We start from the raw sequence: 18,608 nt of genomic DNA, 5'->3' as shown, positions 1-18,608 counted from the left end.
AAAAAAAAGGAAGGAAGGAAGGGAGGGAGGGAGGGAGGGAGAGAGGGAGGGAGGGAGGGAAAAAGAGAGAGTGAGAGAGAGAAGAAAGAAAGAAAGAAAAGCGAGTTGAGGCTGCAACTCAGTGGGAAAGGTCTTGGCTAGCACATGTAACACCCTAGATACAATACCCAGTACTACAAAGAAAAATAAAAAAAAATTCCTCCAGCACTGTGACAAAGATTTGCATGGAACTTGCAGAGATTGCTAAGTGGTTAAGAGCACATATAGGTCTTGTAGAAGACCCACGTATGGTTCCCAACACAAACACTCTGTGGCTCAAACCTCCATGTAATTCTAGCTCCAGGGAAATCCATCTGACTCTAGCTTCTGAGGGAATCTGCATTTATGAGCCCATAGACGTATTCAGACCCATAATTACCAACAAAATATCTCCTTTTAAAATGGAGAAAGACTTGAATCTACATAGAATTGCAAGTAAAGTTCATAATCTGAAGTTACCAAGAGCATTTCCCTTGAATAGGATTTCGAATGAGATCAGTTTTACTATGTCTTAGCACTATTAGACTTGCAAATTAAAAAAAAAAAAATCCTAGACATTTGCAACTTCGGGTGAGACCGAAAACAAGATCTAATAATTAGTGTCTATTTCTGAAAGAAGCGCATATTTAAAGACCACAGGCAATTAACAGCCAGGTTGTCCTGTAATCATGTATAGTAATAATTGGAGTATAAAGTAGGTTTCATGCAAATCACTTTAGACTGCAACAATCACTCACTCGCCCATATTATGCCATTCAAATCAGTTAGACTGGAGAGAAATTGCTTCCTGTTTATTGTCATGGAAAAAGACTAACCACATCTGTGTGTTCCTGGAGGCCAAAGGTGACAACCATCTTCATATGGTTTATCTTCATATGTCTGTATGATCTTCACCTCATGGATCCTCTTGTGACCCAATCGATGGGCTTTCTTGTATTTACATGACAGTAAGCCACATGTTTCACTATAAACAGACGCATGAGGGCTTCGTGCCTACTCTGTAGCCAATTAACGCAAGGAAACTCTCATTTTCACAGAAAACCAGGCAAGTCCATTGCTGTACTTTAAATGTGCGATGTCCCCACAGGCTAATGTGTTTGAAAATGTGGACCAGCTAGCGGTGCTGGTTTGGCTCTGTGGGTCTTGGCTGATGGAAGTGGCTCAGGAACCAGATGCGGTTCCTGTTATCTCCTACCCTCAGAAATTCTTCCCATCATAACTGACTGTAAGGCAAAAGGAACTCTTCCTCCCTTAAGTTGCTTCTGTCAAAATATCTTGTCCTAGCAATGAGAAGTGATGAATGTGCCCTCTTTCTAGGCACTGAGGATAGACCTCCTGTAAATCCTGAAGGTACTGTAGAGTTGATCCATGGCCGTGATTCCTTTGAGATGTGCACAGAGCCCTGTGCAACCAGAATGTACACAAACAATCAATCACTAAACTTTAGAGGGGAGGAAGTAGAGTTTCCTGCAAATCCATTCTGCCTACAACTCTCACTTTCTCCCATCATATAATGTAAGCAATGGAATGTTAGAGTCAAGAGAAATTGCTGGAAAATGGGAAAAGTGTTGGCTCTGTTTGAACTTCAAATAAATTAACACCATAAGTGGCCAGACAATCTGAGATTTTGAGGATGCCACCTACTGGCTTTCAATAAATATTTAATCATTCTTTATTTTAAATGACTTTTATATTATTATTATCATTATTATTAGTGTGTGTGCACATCTGTTCATGCCATAGCATACAAGTGAAGGACAGAGGATAACTCTGAGAACTCTGAGAGTCATTCTCTCCTTCCTCTACGGGTTCCAGAGATTGAACTCACGTCATCAGAAAGATTGCTTCCCTACTAAGCCATCTCGCTAGCCCCAAATAAATATTTTAAATCAATAATGTAATAAATGTGTGGAGGTCTCAGAGTGACATTGCTCCCCAAATCTGCTGTCTTGCTCAGAATCAGAGAAGCTGAAGAGATGGTTGATGGGTTATTCAGTGGTGAGGAGCACTTGTTAGAATTCAGGCATCTACCTGTACTGGTCTGTCCTTGGGGTACGCATCCTCACCTGTAGCCACTAAGATCACCTCCTGTGCATTCACTAAGTTACCTTTTAAAAGGGCTCTGCCCACCTTCCATCTCCCTTTCTGTGTCTCCATTTGTCTGTATCTCTCTCTCTCTTCCTTCCCCTCCCTCCCTTCCCCTCCCCACTTTTCTCTTTTGCCACTTCTGTCCCCAGAAGCTGGTCTCCCCTCTCCCCTCCCCGCTTTTCCCATTCTCTTTCCTCCCAGCAAAAACCTTCTCTACCTGAGCTCTTTTGCATGGCATCTTTCTCTCTCGTGCCTGTTTTTTCTAAATTATAACTTTGGTTCTTCCTGTCTGCAGGCAGTTTAAGGCACGCCAAAATCCTAAAACCAGGTCCACATAAACAGCCTCAGATCTCTGGATTAGCTGGGTCCCCATCATCCAACCTGACGTGATTGGTAACTACTCCCCTTTCTCCACCTTTAGCTATTTCGCAGGAGTGAGGACTCATCTTGTCTCTCAAATGTGGTTTTTGGCCTTTTGACTTCCTTAAGCCCTGGTAACAGGCAACCATGGCTCTTTCTGGCTCAGAACCCTTGGACCCCACCCTTTATATGACTACCCACTGGACAGCCTGTGCCAGTCTAGTCCTTTGGCCCCTGACCCTTGATTGATGGATCACCCAGTAGCCTGTGCGTTTCTCACAATCCTTGCTTGATAAAAGGCCATTGGGTCTTGTTCTGCCTCACACATGGGGAATAAGCCTGCCAAAATGCCACTTCCTGATACTTTATGGGACCTTTGCAACGTTCAGCCAGCGATCCTGATAGATGGAAGGAGGCATCATTCCTTCACCCTTTCACTCTTCCACTTCCCCTCCCCCAATAAAACTCTTCCCCTAACTCTGTTGCATGCAGCATATTTGCTCAGTGGCAGAGCTCACCGAAAGGTAATCACTTCACGCTGGGACCCTACCTACCTGCTCCACCCTCAACAGATCACTCTTTCCCCCCTGCAACAAATCTGCTTCCTCGTTCACTGGCGGTTTCCCCTTCCATTCAATATTGGCAACTGGGTCTCTGGCAGGGCTACCCACCTCTGACCACTCCCCTGGACATGAGGCTTCCTTTCTCTAGTAAAGTCTTCTCCACAGCATTGTGGCTTTCCTCGGAGTCCTGGTACCAGGTGACGGTGTCTCTCTTGACAACCCACTGGACAGTCTGTGCCTGTCTCAAAAAAATCAACCCTCTCTGAATTCCTAGGATGCTAGGAATTGCAGACCTTGGGTCTTACTTCTCTGCCACATTCATGGGAACTGTGTCACCGTTTATACCTCTTTGCTCCCACTAGAATGTTTTTTGGACCCGCTGACCATTCCTAATCAGCTACTGTTGCACGATTACCAGCTGTTGGCCATAGAGCTTGAGGTGCAAGACCATCAAATATATCTGGGTGATGTTGTGGTGATGGGAATGGACCAGGTGCTTTAAACCCTAGGAAGTCGACTTGGCTCCACCCCCAACAGCATTTTGTCAGGTCCTAGCAGTGCCTGACAGTGCCACAGAGCATGGACAGTCACGTAAAGCAGTCAGCACCCCAGCTTTCCCAGGTACCCCAAGGATGAGCGACACCACCAAGTCAGCAGGAAGTAATCTTGAGAACACAGTGTTCTCATTCCCACCTCACCTGTTACCTCTTTCTAACTTCTCACCTTTTTATAATAAATAAAAGGGAGGAATGTTAGTATTCAGGCATCTGTACTGGTCTGCCCTTGGGGTCCTGACAGGATGTCCTCACAGCTGCAACTACTAAGAGCACCTTCTTGCACATTCGCTATATTTCCTTTTAAAAGAACCCTGCCCACCCCAATCTCTCTCTTTCTCTGTCTGTCTGTCCCCTCTCTCTCCCCCTTCCCCTCCACGCCACTCCACTCCTGCTACTCCTGCACCCAAAAGCCAGACTCTGCCCTCCCCTCCCCCCTCTTCCCATTCACTTTTCCCCAACAATAAAACCCCTCCACCTGAACTCTTATCGCAAGGCATCTTTCTCTCTTACTCTGTGTTTTGCTAAATTATAACAGCATTTGCTGATCTTGCAGAGGGTCCATATGGCTGCTTAACAGAGACTACAAGTCCAGTTCCAGGGGATCTGATCGTCTCTCCTGGCCTCTTACTAGACCAAGGATGCACACAAGTACACATACATACATGCATATAAAAAGAAAGTGGAGGGTCTAGATAGCAACTCTGGGGCTGAAGAGGACAGAAAAGGAAGGAACAAGATATATATGTATGTATGTATTATATCACTCTTGGTTGTCCAGTAGCTGTTTGAGCACCCTACTCCCTACATAGCATCTCATAAATATAGGGGAGGCATCTTTTACATATTTCTTTTCTTTTTTTCTGAACATGGTAGCACATGCCTTTATTCCCCAGCACTGCAGAAGCAGAATCAGGTGGATCCTTGTGAGGTCTAGGCAAAATTGTTTGCTTTTGTTTTGAGATGGGGTCTCTCTATTGCATAGCTCTGGCTATCCCGAAACTCACTAGGTAGAACAGGCTGGCCTCAAACTCTGAGATCTGCCTGTCTATGCCTCCCAAGTGTTGAGACTGAAGGTGTGAACCACAACACACCTTCTACAGGGCAGAACTTTCAATGCAATTAATGAATTCTAGAAATCTTAGCTCATCTGCATAGCCTGTAATCAGCCATCCTGTGCAATCGCAGGGAAGACCCAGATGTCTACCAAACAGCACTTGGCCTTAAAACTCTCCATTATGGCATTGAACTGGAACTGAAACAGGGCCAGTGGTTCTGTGGTTCTCTCTCTCTCTCTCTCTCTCTCTCTCTCTCTCTCTCTCTCTCTCAGAGGAGTACTATACTGATCCATTAGCCAAGGGATGAGTCATGAATCTACTATACTTGAACCTTACATTCCAAATAGTTCATGTTCAAACTTGAGATACACACTCTTGATCTCTGTGCTACTTCATCAAGTACAAGTAAGATGTGTGCAAGCCCCTCTCATATATACACGCTATGACATAATTAGACCTCATAAGTTTTTGTTGAAAAGTGTCAGATTTCAAAATAAGGTAAAATTGGGACTACCTAACTTAATAGTATTTTTTATCCTAAATTTAGGGGGCAAAAAACCACCGAGAGAAATCTTTACAAACAGAAACATGTGACTATCAAGCTGGAAGAATGGAAAAGGAGACAGAAGCAAGAGGGCTCTCCCGGGGCATTTATAGAAAGTTTCCTCCGTCCCACAATATCCCTAAAAAGTTTCTTTAAAAGGCCTTAAAATGAATAAATAGTTGAAAATGAAATGCAAAGTCAAATCAAAGTGAATGTCAATGCTGCTCAGTTAGCAACAGCCTAGCAGCTTACCAGCTGTCAGCGCTAATCCTAGCTCAGCCGTTGACTCACGAGTGACCTATAGAAGTACAGTTAACCTCGCCGATTCTGTATGCCAGCCACAAAATAGCATCCCAAACTCCTCGAAGGCCCGACGTGAGTTAGAACCACAAGTTGCTGCCGCGGCCCCACTTTGAGGGCTAAGTGTTAAATAAAACCCAGAATTAGAGAGAAGCTGATAGGATGCTCTTCAGAGAACATTCCCAGCTCTGTCTGCATAATTTCAGTGCTTTGATGAAGCATGTCTCATAAGAAACAGTTCACCATACAGAGCGGTTAAGAATAGTTTCAACTGGCTTTATCTAAAATACAGAGTATTCCGAATCCTCATCAAGTTTTGGATGCCAGGCACATTCCTGACACACTTAGTTGTATTTCTAGGAGAAAAAAACAGCCTTTCCAGGAATCTATGCACAGGGTTCTAAATAAGAGAAGCAAATGAATGATGAATGTCTTCAGTATAAACCCTAACAATAAAACTCTCATCATAAGAAGCAGCTCATTAGTCAGCTAGATTCAAAAACGACATTCAGGATACGTGTAGTGCCTGGAGGCTTAACAACATGATTCTCTTCCTCCAGAGAAATGGGATTGCAGGCAGCAAAGCCCTACAGGTAACAAGTTCCTGAACCACAGGAACAAATGGGTCGCCTACCTTCCCATACTGAATGGGGAAAGACTACAGTAAGAAACCTTTGCTATAACCATGGGTTTTGAAGCTTGCTTGCTAGAGTAATTGGCTTGTGTTATTCCAGCAATTCACTTCCAGGATTAACTCATAACTATAAAGGGGCAGGAGAAATGATTCAGCAATTAAGGGCACTTGTTGCTCTTGCAGCGGACCTGGATTCCATTCTCAGCACCCACATGGCCACTGACAATCATCTTTAACTCCATTTCTGGGGGATCCAGCTCCCTCTCCTGGCCTCTGTGAGCACTGAGCATATGTGTAGTAGAGGCAAAACACTCATTCACATAAAATAAATATTTAAAAACTACAACTGTAACATCTGAATGGTAAGCCAAGATTCCACTTACCTACTTTGTATATAGTTCATAATTCCTGACTCTTTCCCTAGTGTACAACACCTCATCCTTTGTAGGCAAATGTAAGACACACACAACATGGAATATCATTTAAGTAGTTAAAAAGAAAGGAAATCCCTGTATGTGACAACCTTGATTTGCCTGTTGGGTATTATGACAAGGTGATAAGATAACATAAGCCTACTTGATCTCATATGTTGACTCTAAAATAGTGAACCGCACAGAAGCAGAGAACAGTGGGTAACAGGACCCTGCATGTAACACCGGGATTTGATTAGGTATTGCTCAGGGATACAGCATTTCAGTTAAGCTCAAAGAAAATAATAAGAGAGAATTGATTAGAAAGAGCTTGGGCAGCAGAGGAGAGGGTGCCTGAACTGGTCTTGTCCCATAGCCACACTGATGAATATCGTGCATGTCACCATAGAACCTTCATCTGGCGATGGATGGAGATAGAGACAGAGACCCACACTGGAGCACTGGACTTAACTCCAAATGAGGAGCAGAAGGAGGAAAAACATGAGCAAGGAAGTCAGGACCACGAGGGGTACATCCACCCACTGAGATGGTGGGACTGATCTAATGGGAGCTCACCAAGGCCAGCTGGACTGGGAGTGATGGAGCATGTGATCAAACCGGACTCTCTGAATGTGACTGACAATGAGGGCTGAGAAGCCAAGGACAATGGCACTGGATTTTGATTCTACTGCATGGACTGGCTTTGTGGGAGCCTGGTTTGTTTGGATGTTCACCTTTATAGACCTAGATGGAGGAGGGAGGACCTTGGACTTCCCACAGGGCAGGGAACCCTGACTGCTCTTAGAACTAAAGAGGGAGAGGGAGGTGAGGAGGGGGAGGGAAAAGGGAGGCAGGGAGGAGGTGGAAATTCTAAAGAAAGAAAGAAAAAGAAAGAAGGGAGGGAGGGAGGGAGGGAAGGAAGGAAGGAAGGAAGGAAGGAAGGAAGGAAGAAAGAAAGAAAGAAAGAAAGAAAGAAAGAAAGAAAGAAAGAAAGAAAGAAAGAGCTGAGTTATTAGTAATGCTTTTAAGTTTTGCTGCTGTCTGGGGTTTTTTGTTGTTGCTGTTTTGGTATTGTTTTTGTTGCTTATAGGTGAGAGCTCAAGTATCCTAGGCTAGTCTTCTACAGCATAGGCAAGGCTGGCCTTGAACATCCATCCAGTGATTCTGTCTTCACTCACTTCTTCATTATTACCACAGGCAAAACTGTGTAAACCAAACCAATTATCTTGAAGAAGTTTGATATTCCATCCTTTTACTTTTTTGTTGTTGTTGTTGTTTTGTTTGTCTTTTGTTTCTTTTTTTCAAGACAGGGTTTCTCTGTGTAGCACGGCTGTCCTGGAACTCATTCTGTAGTCCTGGCTGGCCTCGAACTCGTAAACATCCACCTGCCTGTACCTCCCAAATTCTGGAATTAAAAGTATGTACTCCCATTGCCAGGCTGGTATTCCAGTGTGGTCCAAATATAAGCACCCAACGCTGAGAGAAAGGAAAAAAGCTGCATATGAATCTAAAGGCCTACCGTGGGCCAGACCACTGGCCTGCTCTGACATACGGTCTGAGAGTTTAGAGGGGAAAGCCTGGGAGGAATCATTACCCTTTTTTTATGAAAAGCCAAAGTCTTAAACTTTCATACCTGGTGCACTCCAACAAGCTCACCCAAACCCTGCTGCACTTGAATGATAAACTAACACGCAAAGTTATTGGTATTGCTCTGCCCTGTGAATCCAGTGTTAGGGAGGTTGGGGCACAAGGATCACATATTCCAGACCAGACTGGGCTACAGAGTGAGACCCAGTTTCAAAAGGAAAGAAAAGAAAGAAAGAAACATTTATTTTGACTGGAGTTGATCATTCTGGTTTTTGTTTCTCTAATCTTGTCTTTTGCTATTGAAAAAAAAAAAAACCACCCTTGTGTCCATTCTAACAATAAGAAAGCAGGACTTCCTTACAAGTTTACAAATAGCACACTGAAAGGGAGAGACTGAAATATAAGTCAAAACAGGGCTCTCACCATCCTTGCGGGCTTTAATTACCCATGCCTTTCTTCAGTCAGTCCCCGTAAGGAATAAGCTACTGCTGTAGTCATTGTTACAGGGAGAAAACGAGGTCAACATTCAGGAAAACCGTCTACAATCCTAAGCTGCCAAAACAGACGCCGAGGGGGCGGAGGTGTTGAACGCGGGCCGCAGGAATTACTAGACAGATCACGTGCTTCAGAGGAAGCCTCCTCCGCAGAATTTCCTTCCCTGATCCTTATAAGACCACTCCAAGCTACACAGGCCTTCATTCCCAAAGCCCGCCCCCTGCTTTGTGTTTGAGTCGGGGGAAGCAAGAAATCAGTCAATCAATTTCACCTCGGCGTGAGCTCACAAAGGCCACTTCAACTTCAGGGTGGGTAACGGAAAGAACAAATGTACCACGTCACCCAAGAAGGGCCCCCCTCACAACTAACCTGACCGGTTACAGCAACCACAGTCGTTAGCGAGGAGACCACAGCGTCACATCAGTTTTTCCACTCCGTACCTTAACAGGTGTGGAATCAATGATAAGCTAATTATTTTTCTCAAAAAAAAAGATGCCTGTGTCCTAATATGAAAAAGAGGTTAGAGTACAGTTAAATTCTCATATTTCCGCCTATTCTGCTCCATTCTCCATGGCCCATTCCCTTCCTAGCTACCTGGGGAATGCTCCCGCAGTCCTAACTATAATACAGCCCACTTCTGGTCCTCATAAACCTACCCTGGAAAAGGTCCACAGCTCCCTCTTTCCACACTCAGTTTCCCCTTAAACCCACCCCACTCTGTGAGCTAATTGGGGCTAGAAAGCAGAGGCTCTCCCAGCAAGGCCACTTCCTTTGACTCCACTGTTGGACTGCTTATGAATGTCATCCAAGGCCCTTTCAACTAAAAGTTTATCCTTAAATCACTTGGACTAAATAAAGAATCAGCATCAACTTGTTCCCGACAAATCACACACACACCAACAGAATGTAGAGGTAGAATTGCTTACCTGGCACGTGTGAGGCTCTGGGATTAATCCCGAGCACACCAACAAGGAAGAATAAGTTTAAAAAAGCGAAAAGAGTGGCAAATTCTAAATAGATCTCAGCCGGGTAGACACTACCATCAGCCTAAGAGGATAGAGCAAGATCAAGGTTGGCTTAAGTAATTTAATGAGAAGCTATTTCAAAGTGGAAAGTAAAAAGGGGCCGAGGGGACAGTTCAGGGGGAGAGTGCCCGCCTAGCTCGTGTGAGACCCTAGACAGATCTTCTGCATTGAAAAAGAAAGAAAGCAGAGACGGGAGGATGCACTCCCCTGCCCCGTGGTCTTCTATTACTATTATTAGTTATGTGAATGCGTGTATCTTACCTGTGAGTATATGCACTAGAGAGCAGGTGCCTACAAAGGCCAGAGCCATCAGATCCTGTGAAACTGACAAAAATGCCAGGAATCGAACTCAGGTCTTGTAGAAGAACAGCAAGTGCTCTTAACCACTGAGTCATCTCTCCAGTTGCTGCCCATGGTCTTTTGAGGGACTTACAGGCAGAACTAGAAGGAGATTGAGGCCATCTTTATTGAGAATTGTCATTTTGGAGCACACAGCAGGTTGAACCAAGGAGCAGACCAGATACTTTATGCATGCTTTTTTAATGCTTAGTTGGAGAGATAATCCTGTCAGGGGAAGGGTCATGATGATTAGCTCCTGATTCACACAGACCCAACCTTACTGCCTAAGGGGAGCTGTCTTCTGTCTCACTACGTAGTCAGTATGATTTAAGATAGTGGTAGGCAGCTGGGGATGTAGCTTCCTTGGTCACGTATGAGCCTAGCATGTCTGATTCCCAACAATGAAAAATAAGGGGATAGGAAGATAAAGAAACAGAAAGAGAGGAAAATAAAAAGGCCCCTCAAAGACTAAAAGCAGAATAGAGAAGAGGGAAGGGCGCTGAGAATGTGGATTCTTTTGCCATAAGCCCCTTCCCTTTAGGCCAACAGATCAAAAGAAATCAGCCAACATTCATCTCCTTTTTCTAATAGCAACTAAAGATACAGGCTCTGCCAGCTCCAAAAGACTCAACACTTCTACTGAAAGTCACAGTCCTGTTCCTAAGTTGTGAAGAGCCTTGCGTTCCACCGTCACTTCTGAAACTGACCTGTTTGCCTCAAAAAGTGGGTGAGCTAATTCCTAACTTTCACTTGATGAATACTATCACTGGCAAAGGTAAGATAAATACTAACATACACCCACAATAAGAAGCACCATAGCGCCAATGAGATGGCTCAGCTAGCAGCCCCGGGAAGGAGAAAACTGACACCCACACGATGTTCTACGATATCCACATTTGTGTAATGTATGCTTGCACACTTATGTGCATAAATATACACAAAAACGAATAAATGTAAAAAGGTGGGCCACCTCACACTCCATCTGTCTTCTAGAAATAACTGTCCAGCCACTTCCTGAGACAAGTAATTGACTTAAAGACAAATAAAATCAAATCTTGTTCAGTCTCACTGTTTTCTCTTTAAGAAGCTTTCTAAAATCTAAACAGCCATTTTCCTCTTATTTGTCCATGCAAATACAAGCTAATTTAGCTAATTAAAATAGGTTTTGTGAGATGGCCAGAACCTAAACCCACACAGATAACACCAAGCACATTTTAATGATTTACCAACTTTTCAGAGTCTACCCATTTGTATTTCACTCAATACCTTGCCTGTATTTTGAGACAAAAGCTCTGTGCTGGGAATGGCCAAGGTGCATACACAAACCAGGACCAGGGAGACAGAATTCAGTGATGAGGCCAAAATGGGCTGACCTAAAAGTATAATGGATGGTACCCTAGGATATCACTATGTTGAGTTTTTTCTCTTTTTTTAGTGTTATTTATTTGTTTGTTTGTTTGTTTGTTTGTTTGAGACAGGATTTCTCTGTAACTTTGGAGCCTGTCCTGGAACTAGCTCTTGTCGACCAGGCTGGCCTCGAACTCGCAGTGAGTTTTTTCAACACCAACTTCTTTTTTTTCCCCCCAGACAGGGTCTCACCGTGTAGCTCTAGCTGTCCTGGAATTCACTATGTAGACCAAGCTGGACTCGAACTCACAGAGATCCACCTACCTCAGCCTCCCAAGTGCTGGGATTAAAGGTGTGCTTCACCACACCCAGCCTTCTGGCTTGTATTTAAAAGACAGCTACTTTCCAGTCTGAACCATCTTAGAAAATTAGGCCTGGGAAAGGGGGAAGGAGGCAGCAGGTGAACACACCTGTACAATGAGGCGGTATTTCCTACAACAGACCGCAGGAAAATGGAGCACATCTAAAAGCCTTACAAAAATGTAGCCAACACACAAGGCTCAAGGGGCAGATGACTCTGTTTCTTTCTTTACTCTTGAAGTCAGACACCATCCCCCCCACCCCATCCAATGGCTCTGACTGGCATACACTTGGAGGGAGAAGAGAACTCTATTACAGGTGGCCTGTGGCCATTTTAAGTCAGCAACTAAAATAAGCTGTTTCCTCTCTCGGGAGTTCGTTTGTCTATCTTTCCCCAACCATCTCAAATTTAGGGTCAATGTGGTATCTTACAGGGTCAGGAATCACTGAAACTGCAGCCCAGGAAATCCAGCTTTCCTACGCAGTTCCCTGACTATGGAATAGGCTTGTGTGGGGTTTTGGTTATGCTTGTTTGTTTTTCCAACAGAAGCAGTCAGTTTAAAATGATAAATGACTTCAAGCTGCTGGTACCCATTTCCCTGGGCTCTTAGGACAGTCAGGCTGCCTAACGTGAGGGGCTAAAGTGACAAACACTCTAGAGAACAGCAGGCCCTTGCTATGCTCTCATTCTCTAAAGTCCAGCCCTGACTCAGCTGTTCGGGAGCTCTACTACAAATTTATTCCGTGAGATCAGTTTAAAAAAAAAAATTTTAACAAAAGATGGAACAGCTAATATTTCGGGATAACATTAAACCATAAACTTCAGAGTAAAACAGGCTTACTACGGTTAAAAAGACATAAGCCACATACGAATTTAGCAACACCTATTAGATATCATGACCTTTGGCACTGGCATTTCCCAGTTTCAGTTCAGATAACCCGGGAGTAGGGGGAAGATGAGGGGAGTAATCTAATCCCTAATGCCCAAGTCCCAGGCTTCTGAAATAGCCTCTGCAGAAGCAGCATCTTTCACACTTACTCTTGAGAAACCAAAGCAACTTTTTCAAAGAAAACATATCAAGCACAGTCAACAGACAAGGAAGAGATTCAACAGCAGGACAGCTAATATGGGCACCACTCACACCCTAGGAAGCCCTGGGGTCCAGTGCCCATGACACAGTCTCTCCAATACTTCTCTGCTTTAAGAAGAAATGCAATCAATCAATCAATCAATAAATAAATAAATAAATAAAATAAGCAAGCGAGCTTTGGGGCCTGGGCAGGCACAGTGGCTCAGGCCTGTAATCCCTGCCTGATTACATTTCTTTTTCTCTCTTTCTTCCTTCCTTCCTTTCTTTCTTTCTTTCTTTCTTTCTTTCTTTCTTTCTTTCTTTCTTTCTTCAGGCACAGTGGCTCAGGCCTGTAATTCCTGCCTGATTACATTTCTTTTCCTTCCTTCCTTCCTTCCTTCCTTCCTTCCTTCCTTCCTTCCTTCCTTCCTTTCAAAACAGAGTCTCACTACATAGCCCTGGTTGTCCAGGAACAAACTACATGGAGCAGGCTGGCCTTGAACTTTTAGAGACCCACCAACCTCTACCTCTTGAGTGCTGAGGATTGTGAAGCTGTCTGAGTTCCAGACCAGTCAGGCTAAAGAGTAAGACATTGTCTGTCTGAAAAAAAAAAAAAATCTGAAGTGTTTATTCACGGATCTGAAGTGCTTATTCATGGTAAGGATAAGGCAACTGTGAAGCAATACATTAATTCTTCTTAATATGTGTTTTTGAGGTGGTATTTCTGATTCAGGATAGAAACCTCCAAGCAGCATGCCTGGTTCTACCACCTTCTAACACAAAGAACAAGGACGTGTAGAGAAGCGTGTGTCTTAAAGGTAGCCACAAAAGCGAGGTGTTACAGCAAGTTGGCCTTGTCACCCAAGCTCTCCCTCCCGCTCTCCTCCTGAAGCAGGACTGTCGGCCCAAAGGATGTGGGAGAAGAGAAACGGGAGATCAAAACGAACCACAGCATCTCAAGGACGAAGAAAACAAACCCTGCAATGAGGTCATTTCCAGCTCTCAACCTTAACTGTACGAAGGCATGGCTGTGGTACAAAGAAAAAACTAAAAGGGAACTGAACAGTCTTCAGAATGTTCATGTTAATCCCACAGTTGGAGTGTCCCACACTGAACTCCGCTCCTTGCATGAGATGATGTCCTTGTTACGTAAGTAACTGAACCTTTAAGAAATAAAGGCACTGTGGCACAGGCCTTTAATCACAGCACTCTGGAAGCAGAGGCAGGTGGATCTCTGTGAGTTCAAGACCAGCTTGATCAACACAGTTCCAGGACAGCCAGAGCTTCACAGTGAAAACATGTCAGACAGAGAGAGAGAGAGAGAGAGAGAGAGAGAGAGAGAGAGAGAGAGAGAGAGGAATATAATGCTTTTCTACTTCCTTTCCCAGTCTCCTGCCTTCTAATAGAACAAACTTGGCAGGATCAAATAAGCACCCAAGCATCTCAATGAACTGAACAAAGTAAAGTCTAAATGAACAAACCCTGGCACAAATCAATGAAGCAGTTTTTAAAAATCAAAGAGCCAAAACAGAGGCTTTTGAGAAAACAGGGCACTCAAAGTTCATGGGCATCACAAGGCAGTGTTCTGAGGGTCGCTGTAAACTGAGGAACTTTAAGAGTAACTCCTACAGACAGCCATGAGCACACACAGCATCAATGCTTCCCCACCAGTTCATGTGCTTACTCACTTGCTTCCTTCTGTAATGAGCAAACTGAGAGAGTCCCAAAACAGTGGCCAGAGCTCCTCCGCCCACAAGAACAGTCCCTTTCACTGCCTTTTGAAATGCCATTGCTCAGCCTACAAAGAAAAATAAAAAGAAAGTAAGTTAATTTCAATGCATAATAATCTTAATAAGACACTGTACGGCTTATGAAACTATATTAAGGTAGACAGATAAACATTAGAAGACTCCTAACATGCCAATGGGTATACCACAATTCAAAAGCAATAATCCAAGAAACCAGGACAAGGAAATTGATTATGTAAACGTTACATTCAGAGCTGACAGGCATTAAAGAAAGAAATGCAAATGAAGAGACAACTCGGGGTATTTAAACAGTATAAAGTCAAGAGAGCTGTGAAAAGAAATGTCATTGTGGAGTCGACAAAACGACGAGCTGTACTTGCGAATTTGTTCCACTGCTAATCCCCTCCCTACGGGTAACGGGTGGAAGTCCTGGGTCACTCAACGGGACAATGAACCTCAGGCCTGCTTCAGGGTTCCATTTAAACTCTGAGAAAACTTTCTGGAGTTTTTCCTTCTTAATGAAATCTTCCCGGAAGCCAAAAGCCAACAATGTGCTGAGACCTCCGTCACTGGAATGGTGGACACTTTAGAGATAGGTGGTCAGCAGACACCAGGCCCTGGTCCTCTAACAAAATGATAACTTAACCTTCTGTAACCCCTTTAGTTAAAGGAGCTTAAAAAGAAAGAAAGAAAGAAAGAAAGAAAGAAAGAAAGAAAGAAAGAAAGAAAGAAGAAAGAAAGGAAGAAGGAAAAAGACAAGGAAAGGGGGTGGGGGATAGAGAAAGGTTTCTCTCTAGCCAGCGACATGGTGGCAATGTCAAAGAGAAGGCTCCTTTGTGTTCACAGTGTGTTGCCAAATAAAGTGCTGTATTGTGTGCGAGCTTTCTTTCTTCTTCCAGGTTTTCAATGACTGGATTGATTGGGATTTAAAAAAAGAGAGAGAGAGAAAAAAAAAAGTTCTGTTCTTGGGGATTTCAAGTTTTTTCAGACTCCTTTGGAAGCCAAAAACATTACAAGAAAAAAGAATCCCACCAAAGTCTTCTGATCAACTTTTATTCTGTTAAACATAGAAGGAGCACACTCTGTGAGCACATTTATTTATCTTTTTAACTTAGGAGCAAGTAATTTGACCCGCCTAAACTTTTCCCTCCACTAAAGCAGCTGGCACACCCACCTCTTACAAGGAAGCCGTTACCCTATTTTCCAGTAGGGGTGGTGGCCAGACCTGTCTGAACAACTCACTCTACTGATATGAAGCAACTCAAGAGCTTGCTAAGTTTAAAGGTAGTTTTAACTTAGAATAGAAAAAAAAAATTCAATGTAAATATGTTGGGTTCCATATTGGATGTAAAATATCTGTTCTACTCTCCTAAATTAAAGAATTTCAGTAGAGTTGGTAACTAGATTCTACAGACAACTCATTTTGGAATGCTATAAATTATACACTAAAATAGAAGTTGGCATTTCTTAATTTTTTTTATTCCCTTCTTCTTCACAAATGACAAGATTCCAACATGGCTTTTTTGGCGCCCAACGTGGGGCACTGAATCCACAGAAAGCTTGAGAAAGCTTGGGAAAGAATAGAGTAAAGCATATTTTCTTGGTGGCAGCAATTTCTCAGGTCTTCTCTGCTTGTTAGAGGCAAGCAAGCGCTCTCATCTAAGAGAGGCTTCCTGACTCAGCTTTAGCTGCAAAACCCTGCAGCTCTTTTAAGAGGTCCTGCCACAAAACACTTAAATAGTGTTGATGAAAAGCTGAATGCATGCTTTTCGGTTGCCAGTGGTAGCAGGAAAAAAGCTGCGCTGTTTTAAAATGCCGGCCGTCCTGCCAGGGCAAACTCTGACTCTTTCAGGCAGGCAGTCCGACTGAGTGTGGTCTGTGAGCAGAATGCTGAAGCTTGCTTGCTAGGAAGGACCTTGAAACGCCATAGAGTTGTGGCAGTGAACACAGTTCTGGCTGGTATCTCAGCCATGAGACTGGAGAGCTGGGGAGTGGGCTGGATCTAGCCGTCAAAGCCACTGCTCTCCATATTACTTAGTAAATTAAAGGCTCATATGGTCAGAAAAAGAGAGATATACAGTAAAGAGAGATTCAAAGAGGAAGAAAACCTCTAAATGGTTTACAGTGTGTTAAAAATATATGCAGGCTAAAGGTTAAAGTCATTAAAAATAAAAAAAAAGAAGAAACCAGAGACATAGGGTGTGGTGGTACACACCTTTAATCCCAATGCCTGGGAGGCAAAGGTATATTGACCTTTGTGACTTCAAGGGGCAGAGGTAGATTGACCTCTGTGAGTTCAAGGTGTGGTAGTGCACACCTTTAATCCCAATGCCTGGGAGGCAGAGGCATATTGACCTCTGTGATTTCAAGGGGCAGAGGTAGATTGACCTCTGTGACCTCAAGGTGTGGTGGTACACACCTTTAATCCCAATGCCTGGGAGGCAGAGACAGATCTCTGTGAGTTCAAGGTGTGGTAGCACACACCTTTAAGACCAGCACTGGGGAGGCAGAGACAGAAGGATCTCTGTGAGTTCAAGGACAGCCTGGTCTACAGAGTTATTCCAGGACAAAGATATATACAGAGAACCTGTCTCAAAAGCCAAAAGTTAAAAGTAAAAATAAAAGAAATAGAGGTTGAAATAAAGCCGCATAAAGATGGAAAATACACAGAGAATCTTGATACTGTATGCTATTATACTCTCTTTGAATTGTTTGAATGCTGAGGAAGGAGCAATAGCTGCTAAAAGACTTTTGTTTATAAATGCTGCTGAACTAACCCAAGATAGGTATTTTGAAAATACCTTGGCTTCAAAACTGAAGTCAAAAGGTTTGTTACTTTGGAGAAGAGATTTTGCTTTTGTTTCCACAGAAAATGAGAGGTTGTGGATTCATTCTGAGTTAAGAAAAATTCAGTATGATCAAGGAAGGCCATCTGAGAAATCTCCGACAGGAACAGATGGCCCAGATGTCTGAGTTCTACATCCAGAACAGATTCAAGACTGCTGCCTGAGATGATCAAGACTCACAGGATACTCCAGTCAGGACTTGATTATAACTCTAAATTTTCTTTAGGTCCCCATAAGATCATCAGCGCCCCCAACCAGCAGGAAGTAGCCTGAAATACTATGCCCACTTTCCCAACAAATGGACTATGGGTATTTTCCTTTGTTTAAAAAAAAAAAAAGAGGGAAATGGTGTGGGAGAATTATCTGTAATCTGTCAATCATATTTTAATAAAATGCTGATTGGCCAGGCAGGCAGTATAGGCGGGAAAACCAGACAGGAAGTAGAGGTGATGCAATGAGAACAGGAGAATTCTGGGAAGCAGGGAGATTCCTCTGTCACTCCTGCGCAGACCACCAAAGAGGCAACATGTAAGCTGACAACTGAAAAGGGTACTGAGCCGTGTGCTAACGTAGATAAGGATAATGGGGTAACATAAGTTATAAGAACTAATAAGTAGCCTGACCTAATGAGCCAATCAGTTTATAATCTTATGAAGTCTTGTGAGTGATTTTCTTTGGGCTTGCCAGTTGTGGGGTCCTGGGAGGGACAGAAACCCCAACAAGCCGGCCCTCCATGTTACATATGGCACCCAACGTCAGCAGACAGAGACATGTCTGCTCCTGGCAGCACCAATCTACTTCAAGAGGAAGATGGGCATCGAAGAGGCTCCTTATGGAGTTGGTTAGCCATTTGGGCAAGAAACTGCTCTTGCCTGTTATATAAACTGGACACAGAGAACCCGCAGAGAGAGGACTGCTGAACTTGCCTAAAGGTGAGATGATCTTTCGGGGTTCCTGATTCATGAAAGAGTCTGTGAGACATTCTGCAGGACACAGCTGATAGTGACTGAACTGCCTTTGAAATTTCCTGCTTCATGGAAATGTCTGCTGGATATTATGGACCTGAAGGCCGAAAATGGATGCCTCAACGATACAGAGGAACGTTGGGTGACTGTCCAGGCAGCGAGATGTCTCTGTCATTTCTAGAGTTTTGGAAGTTGCTTACTTCTTGTTTACTTATGTAATATTATATCCTTCTGGAGTCTTTGATGGAGTTGAAGAATGGATAGTCATAGTTATAG

General features: G+C 43.6%; 1 protein-coding gene across 3 annotated transcripts in view; it reads right to left on the bottom strand.

Annotated features, from left to right (window-relative positions):
* The window catches only part of Gpd2 (glycerol-3-phosphate dehydrogenase 2), a 146,977-nt gene that overhangs the window by 92,048 nt on the left and 36,321 nt on the right, over window positions 1–18,608 (bottom strand). For all 3 annotated transcript variants that reach the window (XM_048426342.3, XM_048426341.3, XM_048426343.3), the window contains exon 2: window positions 14,462–14,571. In XM_048426342.3, coding sequence (XP_048282299.1) covers window positions 14,462–14,563 — 102 coding nt within the window. In that variant the 5' untranslated portion in view covers window positions 14,564–14,571. The remainder of the gene's footprint in view (window positions 1–14,461; window positions 14,572–18,608) is intronic.

This window comes from Myodes glareolus, chromosome 21, assembly GCF_982192425.1.
Source record: "Myodes glareolus chromosome 21, mMyoGla1.1, whole genome shotgun sequence".
NCBI classification, from domain to species: domain Eukaryota; kingdom Metazoa; phylum Chordata; class Mammalia; order Rodentia; family Cricetidae; genus Myodes; species Myodes glareolus.
Note: the sequence above shows the minus strand (reverse complement) of the source record. Positions and strands in the feature narration are given on the sequence as shown.